This window comes from Nycticebus coucang, chromosome 2 (genome assembly GCF_027406575.1).
Source record: "Nycticebus coucang isolate mNycCou1 chromosome 2, mNycCou1.pri, whole genome shotgun sequence".
Taxonomy (NCBI): Eukaryota; Metazoa; Chordata; class Mammalia; order Primates; family Lorisidae; genus Nycticebus; species Nycticebus coucang.
Genome location: NC_069781.1, coordinates 149345682 through 149359050, shown reverse-complemented (window position 1 = coordinate 149359050; position 13369 = coordinate 149345682). Strand labels below are relative to the sequence as shown.

General features: G+C 52.6%; 1 protein-coding gene across 1 annotated transcript in view; it reads right to left on the bottom strand.

The window, feature by feature from the left end:
- NKD1 (NKD inhibitor of WNT signaling pathway 1) overlaps positions 1-13121 on the bottom strand; it is an 81481-nt gene extending 68360 nt beyond the window's left edge. Inside the window, exons 1-3 of the mRNA XM_053582160.1 lie at positions 12879-13121; positions 12712-12744; positions 11904-12037 (exon numbers count right to left, since the gene is read on the bottom strand). Of these exons, the coding sequence (XP_053438135.1) occupies positions 11904-12037; positions 12712-12744; positions 12879-12903 (192 nt within the window). The 5' untranslated portion in view covers positions 12904-13121. The remainder of the gene's footprint in view (positions 1-11903; positions 12038-12711; positions 12745-12878) is intronic.
- Between the last annotated feature and the right edge of the window lie 248 nt (positions 13122-13369).

The window sequence follows — 13369 nt, the reverse complement described above, 5'->3', positions numbered from 1 at the left end:
CTCCAAAGACTCAGCCACCTTTTCCTCCCGAGACGTAGCTGCTGTTATCCAGGCTCAGGTGAGAGGCTGTGGGACCCCACGAAGGACTCCTCACTCTCTTTATCCACCACGCAAACAGAGAGGGTCAGCAAGAAAGCACCCACAGCAGTCCTAGGGCATCTGCCTCGTTCAAAAAGTCAACAAACCAAAAGGTTCTGAAGCCAAGAGAGAAAAAACCCAGACCCAAAGAGATCGGGAATTTCCCACAGTCAGACCACAAGTGAGGATGAGCACCAGGGCTTGAAACCAGGCACTGGGGGTCAGGCCTGCACCTGCAGTGACCCCACCAGTGTTTTCCTAACAGTTTGATGGTGACCTCTATGAGTTTGAGTACAGGAGTGTATGTACCCACATATATGTGTCTTTTTAAAAACTAAAATAATAAGTTACATAAAATAATATTTACTCCTGCTTATGTGATGTTTCCTCATGTCTCAACTCTTCTATTTCTTTTTTTAAAATGCTGGTCACTAAATTGATTACTGTTACATACAATTTTTTAAAAACCCCAAAACCCTTCTATATTGACTTAAGATGGCTCTAAAATGAGACTGACCTGACTTTGAACCTTTCTGGAGCAAGTTCCACTTCCAAGTCCCAGTGGCCTCAGTTTCCCTCTGGGTAAAATGGAGATAAGGACACCTACCCCACAAAGGTGCTATGACAAGTGAGCAGTGTGGACAGTGCATGGTCCAGGGCCTGGCCCACAGCAGAGGTGCTGTACAGGGCAGGATGCTATTATCTGCTCCCCCTCCTCCTCCTTGTCCCCAGCCCCTCTAGCTGCTGCACCCCTTCCCCCTCCCCTCCCCCTCCAGGCTGCTGCACCCATAGCACAGGGCCATGCACAGCGGCTTTGTACAGACATATTGAGTCCAAGCCACAGACACCGACAGAGGCACCACCCAGCACTGACCAAGGCAGGGGGCACCTGCAGACTTCCCAAGGCTGGGGAGCAAGAATAGAAAGCTACTGGAAAGGCACCCTGGCTGCTGGCCTGTGGTAGTTTGCTTCCAACATCTTTTTGCCTTTGAAAGGAGAAAGAAGGGTAAAGCAAGGAAGTCGAGGTCAAAATCCACCCTGTAACAAGGCTCCCTCTGGAAGCCAAGCGAGGAGGAGTGCGACACCATTAACCAGCACCCTGAAGCCCACTCAGTGGAGCCACAAGGAGGCCCCCCAGCCCACACAGCCTTCTGAAGTTAGACAAACATCCTCAGGCCTGAGCCCATTTGGGAGGCCATGGCCTGAGGGCAGACAGGCCCATCCTGCTACCAGGGGCTCTTTATGCTCAGCCTCCACCCTCCCCAGGGCCCAGCTCCAACTCAAGGCCGGGGGCTTGGGCAGCACGCTCAGCTCAGCTCCAACTTCAGGAGGACACTATTTCTTGTAACTATTTCTGTGCTCCTCCCTATCTCCTCCCACCTGGCCAGAAAGGAGAGAAGCTGGAATCTCCAGATGTTAATAAAGTCTAGCTGGCAAAGAGAAGGATTCAGGATGCGTAGCAGCGGATAGCAGCACCCCTCCCCCAAAAGACACTCTCCACACCACAGGCTTCTGTCCTAACACCTCAGAGACTGGAACCTGGCCTGATGTCAGATACGGAACAGTGGGATGGAGAATCTCCCTGGGTGCTGGTCACCCTGCCTCCTGGGACAGAGACTCTCCCTGGGCAATGGTCACCCTGCCTCCTAGGATGGAGACTCTCCCTGGGCACTGGTCACCCTGCCTCCTGGGATGGAGACTTCCTGGGGCTGGTCACTGTGTCTCCTGGGATAGAGACTCTCCCTGGGTAATGGTCACTGCCTTCTGGGTTGGAGACTCCTGGCCTTCACGCTTTCTGTGCCCTTTGCCTAGGATGCTTTTAATAAGCCCTCCATCTTCTGGGTCTCAGTAACTCCTATGTCACCCCCAATCCAAAACAGAATCCCTCCACCTCTCCTTCCCCATGCCCCCTGTTTTTTTCTTTCACCATACTTAGCACCTCTCTGGCTGATCATCAGCAAACAACACTAGAAAGCTGCAAAAGAAGAGATGACATCTACTTTATTCCCCAATTTGATAAACTCCTTTCACCCTTAGCATGACTCCATAAGGCAGACACTATTATTCGACCCATTCCACAAATGTGAAAACTGAGGACTGGAAATGAGCAATGTATTGGGCACATGGAACTCAGACCCAGGGGCTCTGGTTCTACAAGCTCTAATTATACGTCTAACCACTTCCACACACACATGCTGGTCTTAGGTACAAAGTCACCCAACCCACATCTTCACTGTACTTACCCTGCTCACCCCTCCCCACACTGTCCTCCCTCCAAACTGAAACATATCCACAGTTCACTGCTTTTCCATCTCAAATGCATCCTGAATCCAGCTCTCCCAGCTGGGTGAGTGACATTAACTTGCTGAGCCTGTCTCCTCATCCATACTATAGAGGAATAATACATAAGCAGTTATAAGGATTCAACCAAAGAACACATGTACTTAGCCCATAACAGGCACTAATATGTACTATTATCACTAACATATTAACATCCCACTACCACCATCATCAAAATCCCATAGGTCAAATTCGGCAATCACAAAGCAGGGTGTACTTACTACAGGCCACATCCAGACATCTGGGGTCACCCAAAAAGAGTTTTCTCAAAATATTAATGGGTAGAAAATAATTTTTTAAATTGGGAAGGTTTCACATAAAAATTCAGACAGCTGGATTCTCTTAATGATCAGGTGAGCTTGGCAACAGCAGACATGTTCCCATATGGCAGGAGTCAGCTGGGGCTGAGTGGCACTGGCCCCTTGAGGCCAGATGTGTGTCCCCCAGGGTGCTCCAGTCCCTACCTCTCCCAGATGTCTCTCACTCAGCCTGCCTCATTCTTTAATATGACCTCTCTGGATGCTGAAGGTCCTTAAGTTTCTGACCCTGATCTCAGTCTGAATATCCTTCAAAGTCCTACTCATACACCTCCTTCAAAAAGCCACTAGTTCTCCATAGCCCTGCGCCTCTCTGATGGTTTTATGGTTTTTAATAATTAAGTAGTACTGAGCACTTACTACATGCCAGGCAGTTTGAATCTTCACAACCACCTTAGGAGGCAGGTATGATCAACATCCCTGCGTTACAGATGAGGACACTGAGGCGCAGAGGTGATTCCTCTATGGCCTCCCCACCCCCACCCTCCTCTGGGCTGCTCTGCGCCCCAGGATGCTGACATCTGCAGACCAGTTCCCCGGGGCTGCCCCGCCTGCTGGCCTCTGGGAGGCCCTGGCAAGAAACTGGGGAATGGGAAGAGAGGTTGAGGTATTTCTTCCCTGCCCCTCACTTGCTCTATTCTGTATCTCTGACTATAGTTTATCCTCCATGTGGATAGCTCCTGCCTGGCCCCACACCCTCAAGCCTCAGCTGTAGCTCCCAGGAGGACCCAGTAACAGTATTTCCTCCCCTGGCCCTTTCGGCCCTAAGAACAGTACTAACAGCTTCCCACCCTGCTAGTCCTCGGGTGCCTCAACCCCTGTGAGGGTTCCCTCAGGCCCTCTGACACTTCTAGAAGTCTTTTCATTTAAACTACCCAGAGTGGACCTATTTTCAGCCAGACCAACCCACCACCTGCTGACACCGCCATTCAGCACCCTACCAAAGGGCCCCACTGAGAGAACGGCGCAGCCAGGAGTCAAACCCTGGACACCAGGCTCCAGAGGCCCTGCTCTCTAATCTTACATCCTCTTCTGTCTCTCCTTGTCCCTTGCCTGCTTGCACCCTCCTTAAGATGCCCCCCATCAAGTGTCCCCCAAAGCACTCAGCATACTGCCCGGCTCAGTGCAGACATTCCAGAAACTCTCTGAGCCTGCAGAACATAGTCTATCCCTTGATTCCTCTTTATCCTCCGAAGTATTTTTACAACTGAGAGTCCCTCCCTACATTCCTCCTGCCCTGCATGGAAGGTTACCCTCCAACACACAGCCTGCCACTTGCCTCCCCTCTAGACAAAGACCAAGTTCCACAGCTCGGCTGAGAAGCCTGCAGACCCTGCTTCAGCCACATGAACCACTACTAGCATCTCACACAAACTGCCTTCCCTACATCACTCCACGAGCCACTGGTCCATCTACCAAACACTCACACCTCCATCACATAGTTTGGGTCTCAGCTTTTCCAGGTAGCACTCCCTGCTCTAGACTCTCCGAGGCCCCAGAGGGGACACCCCTTCCCTTCCCTCAGCAGCATTTTCACTGCTTGGTGTCTCTCCGCCCAAACTATGAGCCAGTCTGACTTACAAGCATTCTCACAAAGTTCCAGAGTAAAACATCAGTGCATCAAATACTGCCACATTTTTAAAAAGGAGTCTGTCACGACCAAGAAGGATTTTGTTTCAGAACACAAAGGCTAAATACTAAAAAAGCTAAGAACGTAAATCAAGCATACAAGTCATACATCCCATCAGCAACAAATGGGCCATTCCAGCAACCAGCTGGAATTTGACAAAATTCAAAACTTATTCCTGCTTTTACAAATCTTAGCAAGCTAGGGGTGGAAGAAAGCTTTCCTAACTACATAAACAACAAATATCGTTACTCAATGGTATTAAACAGAGTACAGGAGAGTCTCACCAATGCAATAAGAGAAGAAAAATGACGAGCGGCAATGACGAGAGCTCGGTTCCACTAACTCTAACTTCTGAGAGGCAGGACCCGTGTCCTGGTCCTTATAGTTTCCAGACTCTTAAGCGCAGTGCTTGAAATAGAGACAGCAGTCAAGTATTTCTTGAATGAACAGCCATCCACATGAGTTCTGATCCCTAATACACGTTCTCAAAACAACCAGGACTTTTTTGAGGCACCTATCACAACTTAAACCGAACAATTTAGTTTATAAAAATATTTATCCTACTAGATCATAAGTTTTGTGAAAAAAGGACTACACTCTTATTTACAGAGCAAACATATATCTGGCCTAAAGTAGGTGCTCAACACGCACAGCAGACGCATGGGTGACTTGAGTACACCACATTCAATAGACAGTGAAATCATGATTTTACCCTACTGCTCAGCTGGAGAGTTCTAAGCCCACAGACGGGCGGGAGGTACCTTTGACTGACGCCACGCCACCATGAAGCCCACCCTGGGTCCACTGAAAAGTGTCAGCCACACACAAGGCCACACACACATAGCCCATGTGGCCCAACAAGTACAGTGGAGCCCAGTCCAAACCCTCAGAGCCCTCTGAACACACACCCAGGACCCATGCCAGTGGGCTCAACCACACTGGCCAGAGCCTGTGGGCGCCTGCGGCCGTGAGGCTAAGGGTGACCTCAGGGGAGGGACCTGAGGCTTTCCTCTCACAGCCCCATGACTGCTGCCCACATGGATAAACAGGCTCCTCTGCCTTCCCAGGAAGCTATCAAAGAATTACTTATGTCTCTGGAAGTGCTTGTTTAGAGAAGGTTCTCCACCCCACCTGGGCTTGGCAGCAGCAGCAACATCACCAGGCTGCCCTTCAGGGAGTGATCGGGCTCTGATCCAGCCCCTGAAGGAGCTGGGCCATTCTTCATGCAGAAAGGCTGAAGCCGTAAAGGGGCAGGCAGCTTCCCAGGATAAATGGAGCAGGGTGACATCAAAGTCTTCCTTCCAGATTAAACAACTGAGGCCTTCAGCTCTCCCTGGCGTTTCTTCCAGGATATTCTGGGCTCCTGCCTCAGTTCTCCCTCCGATGGAATGGCAGATATTTTGTTTGTGAGAGACTGGATTTTTTTCCTTCCTCGGGGAGAGGAGGAGAGGGAGGGGGAGAGGAGAAGGGAGGGGGAGGGAGGAGGGAGGAAGAGAAAGAATGTCTGTGAGAGACAAGAGCCACTAAAGGAACATGTGTGAGGAGAGGGAAGTCGGGAGGCAGCCGGAAGTGCCTGCTCTGGAATCCAACGAGTGACCTAAAAATTCCAAAGTTTCTACCCCAAAGCCCATTGTGAATCCACAGCTACCTAACGTGGCTGCAGGAACCCAGGGGCTGGGGGACTCTGGGGCACCTGACTCTCCAGTGGACCCTGCACTAGCCCCTCGACCACAGACAGAGTGACCACAGTCACTCTGCACACCCTTTCTCGGACAGCTCTGGTAAGCCAGCACAAGGGGTGGTTTTTCCCACTGCTGGGGATGGCTCGTCACTGCCTCTTGTCCCCTGGCCCTTGAGCAGCCAATCCCTCCTCTCAGGTCCTCCATACTCACCACAGTGAGCCTTGAGCTCCACAGCTGACCTCCTCCAACATCACAGTGGGGCCACCATGGCTGGGTGATGCTGTCAAGTCCCCGTTATGCCACCAGGGCAGCACACTGACTGCCTACGCTTCTCCACCCACACCTGTCCAGGGGGACAGGGAGCTAAAACATGGCCACCAAGATGTGGGGCTTTCCAGGAAGAACTTCCAGTCCCCACAGGCTGCAAAGCCACTTGAGGCCCACAGTCCCTTTCAACCACCTGGCCCAATTTCACACGGAGGCCTCCTCCCAAGCCCAACCACCCTCTCTCCCAAGGGCAGCAGCAAGCCTGGGGCCTTGGCAGCCCGGGGTTCTCTAGCACATCCTGCCCAGGGTCAGAGCCCGCAATCGTGCCTGGGCGCTTGCTGCTTCATCACCATTGTCAGGCTGCAAGCCACAGGCGGACGGGGACAATGTCTCCTTCATTCTCTGCTGTACCCCCGGTCCCAGCACAGTGAGGGAATTGCTAATTAATAATGAACAACAATTCAATATTGAGAATAAGTCAATCACAGTAATTAATTAAGCCAAGCACTTGAAAGAAAAGGCCTGGTTCTACTCTCCCACTCTGGACAGTGGGTCTTGGAAGAAGGAATAAAGGGGAGAAGCTGATGGGGCAGAGGGACTCAGGAAAGGGAGGGTGGAGTGGTGACCTCATCTTCTTTCTTTCCTTCCTTCCTTTCTTTCCTTATATCCATCCATCACTTGAAGCATGGGAAGTGCCTACTCTGTGCCCTGGGGAAGCCCCAGGGAAGAATTTTGACTCAGAAAGTGATCCTTTTGTTGTCACATTTCGGCCTTGATGTTTTCAGCTTGCAAGAGGACAATTTGGTCCCTGAGAGGACGTCTGAGCGTCCTGGTATAAATAGGAACACTGTCTATCCTTCCATCCCCACCCGGCCTCCTCACTTCCAACATCCTCACTGGACAAGAGAAGGAAACATCCCCCAAGTTCTAGGACCTTGCAGGACACACACTGGATGCCTCCTGGATTAGACTGTCCCTGGATTTCCTACCAAAACGTGAATAGCATCTATTCCCTGAATTCTTGGGAACAGATCACATACACAGCCTGGCTCACGCAGATCCAGCCACCTTTTCTAAGAAGAAAGTTTCAAAGGGAGGCCAAGATACTCCTCAAAGTCTGTGCCAGAGACCACATCTTAAAGATGCATTAAAGTGTTAAGAAGGTGATGTCTTTGCCACCCACCCATCCTGAGGGACATAGACCCACGGAAAATTAGAAGTCCTACCTGGTACTCTGCCCAACTCAAGCTGTCCTGGTCTCTGCCTCCCATTCCCCACGAGGAAAGAAAGCATCCAGGCTGGCTATGAAGCGGCCCTGGGTGCCTGTGGGCAGGGACTCTCCATGGAGAACTCAAAGACACCGGTGAGCAGAGGCCCAAACGCCTCCACCCTGAGCCCTTCCCCAAAACAAATCATCTTTTAATTCTGAAACACCAAATATTTATGCTCTACCTCAAATGTCAAGTCCACCTCCCAGCACATAGCTTTGAAACCACGTAAAGAAGCCTAACACTTTCCATATTGTGAAGACATGGAGCCTTTTAATTGTGCCAACTGGTATCATTCAAGGGTAATTCCCTTGGAATCTGGCACTCGGTCAGCAGCAGCTGGGCCAGCCTCCAAGCCTGTCACCCAGCTCCACGCGTCCCGCAAGCTCCAATAGGGCCTGCACCCTCCTAATCTTCCCTAAATATCAAAATGCACTAGGTGTCCCCTAATCAAATTACCAAACTGCCTGGCAGCCGCCTTTGATCCAGAGGCAGACTCGCCTGCACCAAGGCAGCTCAGCTATAAAAGAACAAAAGGGTCAACCCAAGGGGTGGGGGTGGGAGGGTGGGGAGGGGACTGTTTTAAATCTGGCTATGCACATTCACATATGCACACACGCCCCCAGGAGTGTGTATGGAAGAACACAGGTCCTGCCTTTCCGACTGTTTTCTTACCTGCCACCTGCATCCATTATGCTATTCCCTCCATCTATTAAGGTTTATATTCATTACGTTCTATTTTTCACTGGTTTCCCCTGTAACTGCCTGTTGCTGCAAATGTTCCCAGTGTCTCCAAGATCACTGTGTTTAGCCGCCTTCCTTGACTCTGTCTGGTAAATGCAGGGCACTCAGTTTACTGGTCTTCATTCACATTGCTGGTAAGACTCCCAGGAGCTCACACTCCCTTGGATTTCACCATGGCCCCATGGAAAGGGCAGAAGCTCAGGCTTCAGCCTATGTCCTTCCACGTAAGGGGTGAGGAGCAGAGAGCCTCTGGCCCTACCACTCCCTGCTCGGGAGCCCCAATTTCCACCTCTACAACAAATGCCTCAGTGAACCTCCCAATAACTTCCATCCCAGGTTTTACTCTCTTTGAAGAATTATCTGCCATAATCCTGCCAGAGATGAGGATATTATTATACCCATTTTGTAGATGAGCTAACGGAGGTAGCCGAAGATAAAATAACTTGCACAAGGCAACAACGAATCATGACAGAGCCTGACCTCATTTATGTCTGTATTTAAGACTGCAGGCTTACTTTAATGTCTGTGTGGTCACCCTCTCACACCCTAGGACAGTGGTTCTCAACCTTCCTAATGCCACGGCCCTTTAATACATATCCTGTGAGTCTCCACCTAGGAAAATTGCTGCCCTAGGACCTCGCATTCAACTCGGACCCACCCAGAACATTTATCAAGCTTCTCCAACCCTGTCAGGGAGGAGGAAGGCAAGCAGGTGCGCTGCCTGCCCCTTACCAGCTCATCTCAAAGCACTGGGCAGCTGATCGGCGCACCAGCTCTCCAGGAATTAGCGCAAGGCAGCACCTTCTCAAGGCTCTGGGACAGGGCTTCTCCACACAACTTCCCTTCTCCTAGAAAGTGCTCCAGAAAGGGAGAAAAACACAGTCTGCACCAGCTGGCTGTCAGCTTTAGCAGGTTACAGGGAAGCTTAAGATAAATGTAAACAAAGTGCTGCACACATAATAAACAGTAATCATCATTGCAATAACAATGATGCCTGTTGTCCCCAGCCACCTTGGTGACAGGCCAGGTAAAGGACTAGAGAAAGAGGGCATCCCCCAAATGGGCATAGCACTGGTTGGAGGATTCCTGCCAGCCCCGGGGCCCCTGCAGACCGTGGGGCTCACACTCTACACCCTGATGGTCTCACAGAAGAACCTGCCGGGTCCCTCTTGGTGCTGGTGGCAATCAGGAAAATTGAACTAGAGTGAGGGCTGCCCATGGATATCCGATTCAGCATCTCGGCACCATGGGCACTCCATTCCCATGTTCACAATTCCAACCACTCACACTAAATATTTTTCTCAGAATTGACTTTAGATTGGACTATCTCTTTTAGCTTCATCCTAAGCAATAATATCTGTGAAATCACGGGTTTGATGTCAAAGTTACTTCCTGGTCAAAAAAAATAAAATAGATAACTATGAAGATTTAAAAATATTCTTCCAGGTACCACCTGCAACTACTTCAAGGCCCCAGCTCTCTTGTACTCCCCCTCAGTGGACTTGCTATCCCCATATCTGCAGACTCACTAGCTGGGCCATCTGGGGCCAAGGCTAAAAAGAACCCAGGTATCCGAATCCTCATCCCCAAGAACAATCCTCAAGAAGGCAGAGGTTTCCCCCTTAACATCTTTAATGTTTTTTTTTTTAATTGGTGTCCACCCTCCAACCACCTGACACATGTCACCCAATGGCTCAGTGCCTCACATCTTCAAAAGTGCTTTGAACCAACATTAATGACCTCTCAGTGTTTCTACGAGAGAGGAGACATGGGAGGGAGAGGGGCGAGCATATCCCATGCTGTCCTCAGCTGGAGGAAGAAACCAGGCAACAAAATTCCGTGACTTCACCAAAGCCACAGACTTAAGCTGGGGCCCCCTTCCCACCCCTCACTTCCCCCAATGGCAACTTTTACTGGCTCACATTCCTCTTGCTGGGAACACTACTATTTAATTAAAAACGACAGACTTTTGTTTTCCTCTCCTTTCCTCCTCCCTCCCATCCTCCCAGACTGAATGCCAAGGAGACCCACCAAAAACATGCGGGTAACATTTGTTATGGCTTTGAAGATAAAAGTCAATTGAAGTAAGCCCTCACAGTATTTCAAGTTTCCCCTCTAGCACGGAGCAAGCTGCCCAGCAGTTTAGTAAAGGGGGAAAAAAGGGACTGCAAATAAATGTCATTCTGCAGGAATACTTTGTAAAAATAAACAGGCTGAAAAAACCCAAAACTTGATTAATGGAAACCCACTCAGTTGGCCTCTGCCTGGAGCTGCAATGCATTTGTTCATGTGGCTAAATTGGATCATTTTCATTGGCTTTTAAATAAATAAGTAGATCAAAAACTAGAAATGGTGGAGGAAGAAGGGAAGGTTATAGTTCTATTTTTAAAGGGTCTCAATGGCAGTGCCTCCCCACCAAGTTTTGACCTTTACTAGGGGATAGCAGCCCCAATTCCAACCCAGCCAACACATGAATAGGAATGAAGAAGAGAAAGCCCCAGCTAAGCAGTGGTGGTAGAGGAGGAGAGGGACGCTCCTCTCAAATGCAGAGGCTATTTCATCCACACCAGGAGGTGACTTTATCCACAGGCCCACCTCCCACCCCAGTCCCTGCAAGTGACCTGCCAGGTCCCACCACCCAAATATACACAGACATCTGAAGACTCCACTGGCCTCTCCCCAACCCACGTTCAAGACCAAAGAACTAACCAGACCCGAGACTCAGTCTGCTCCCCCTCTAAGTTAAAAAAAAAAAAAAAAATTAAATGTCACATCAAAAAGTTGATTCATCCTTTGATCCTCGGCTTGTGAGAGTTCCACGCAGACCACCTGAAAGCCCCGTGCAGAGTTCTGGAGCTCACAGGACATCTGTGAACACCAGTCCCGGGCCAGGAGCTGGGGGTGGACTCACTCATTCCCATCACACGTACTGCTCCTCCGAGAACCAGTCCAACCTTGGGGACCCATTGGATGAAGGCTCTGGGATGGGCCCAGCCTATGATAAAATGAGCCTCTCTCTCTGCTTGTGGGCCAAGTAAGGGGTCTGCCAGACCTCACTGCCAAGTTATGCCACCCAGAAGGCAGCCTGCTCAATCTGGGTTTCTGGACAGGTGGCACTGATGATTGCCACAGCCAGTGGGAACACATTCAGGCAAACACAAGATCCTGGGGCCAGCACAACCCTGCCCTCCACCCAGAAGCCCCTAACGCCTCCCCTGTCTCCCTAGCTCCCCTCCAACTCTACCTTTGAATGCTGGCTGCCAGAACAAGGAGCCAGACAGGCTCCCCAATCCCTCCAGCACTGCCAAGTTTCCCCATCAACTGGACCTGCATTACCTACTCACCTAGGACCTCTTCCCGCAGATAGCCCTATGTCCCCAACTGGGCAGGAGACTGGTGCCAGCCTGCTTTTAAGTCCCGGAAGAAGGGTGCCTGTCACGTTTATGGGGCAGGGTGCAGCTGAGAACGGATTTTTTAGACTTAAAAGCTGTGCAGTAGGGTCTAAAAGTTGAGGTGAGTAGGTATGGAGACTGAGGCTGCCAGAGGGTGAGAGGCTGCGGCAGGATGGGGATCATACCCGGGTGCCTGGACCAACGTTGCCCGCCAACCGCAGCTGTCGGGGTCCGGAGACGCCGCCCGGACAGCGCTGCCTTCCGACCCACTCCTCGATGCCCTTCCGAGCCCAGGCAGCGCTCACCGCGAAGCTGTCACCTGGGGCGGGGACAACATGAAGCCCTTGAGACTGGCCCTCGGGCCAAAAGTGAGAAAGCGAGGAGACCTAGGGGTGGTAGAGGGCTGAGGGAGGGCACGGGCATCTGGGGCTGGGTGGGAGGGGAGTGTTCAGAGAACTGGGAAGGATCATCCAAGGCAGGGATGCAGGTAATAAGGAGAAGGGGGTTCAAAGAAGTCCCAAGAGCAAGGATCCAGAAGGGGACAAGAGGAGTAAAAGGCCCCCAGGAGGAGGGGCGTGGGGGCCAGAAGAGGGATCGCTGGAGGCCAGGACTGCGGAGGAGAAGGCTGAGGGTCAGGAAGGGGGCGCAGTGGGCACAGGAGCCAAGATCTCGGAAAAAGGCGCTGGGAGCCTGAAAGAGGGGCTCAGGGTCCCGGTGGGGAGGTGCATGAGGGTCTGAAGAGGGGGCGCAGGGAGCGTGGAGGGAAGGGATGCGGGCGGGGGCAGCTGAGGCTCAGCACTGGAGCGCAGGACCACGGAGTGGGAGCAACAGTGGGGACTCAAAGGCTGTTCCGGAACCAGGTTTGGGGAACCGATGACCGGAGTTGAGGGCTGAGGGTGGCCCTGATAATAAGATCGGCTGACTGGGCCATTCGGCCGCCGTCTGCGGTGTTTCCCAGCCCATCCCCGGGGTCCGTGCCCCGCGCGCCCCTACCTTCTGGGCTTTCCCTGCGCTTGCACACGGCGGCTGTAGGCACCATCGCGCGGCGGCAGCGGCGGCGGCGGCGGCGGGAGCCGGAAAGAAAGGAAAAGGAGAGAGTTAGCAATCGCAGTGGTGAGGGCGCGGGGGACAGGGGCCGCCGCGCGGGCTGGGGCACTGACCCGGCTTGGAGTGAAGTTTCCCCATGCTGGGGGAGCGGCGGGCGGGGGCGTCCCTAAGCCATGCGCCCGGCCCGTCGGCCTTGCGCTTCGCCACGCTCCCCTCCTCCGGGAGCAGTCCTAGAGCCCAGCGGAGCCCGAGGCGGCGCCGGGACGCGCTCCTGCCGCCGTCGCCGCGGCCCGACTGACGCCCCGGCGCGCCGAGCCCCCAGCCCGCCGCCGCGGCCCGCGCCTCCCCGCGCGCCCATTGGCCGGGTGCGGCGCATCAAAGGCGAGGCGGTCCGCGGAGGGGGCGGGCTGGGGGCGGGGTCTTCGGGAGGGGCGGGGCGAGGCTCAGCGCGGGAGGGGCACAACATCGCGCTGTGCGCGGGGCTGCGATCTGCGGCCAGGGGCCGGGGTTGGGGACCCGAGTGAGGAGGCTGAGTGCAGGAGGCGTATTGGGACAGACACCCACTTGGGTTCTACCTTCCGTAGGGACACCTGGTTCCCCAGCT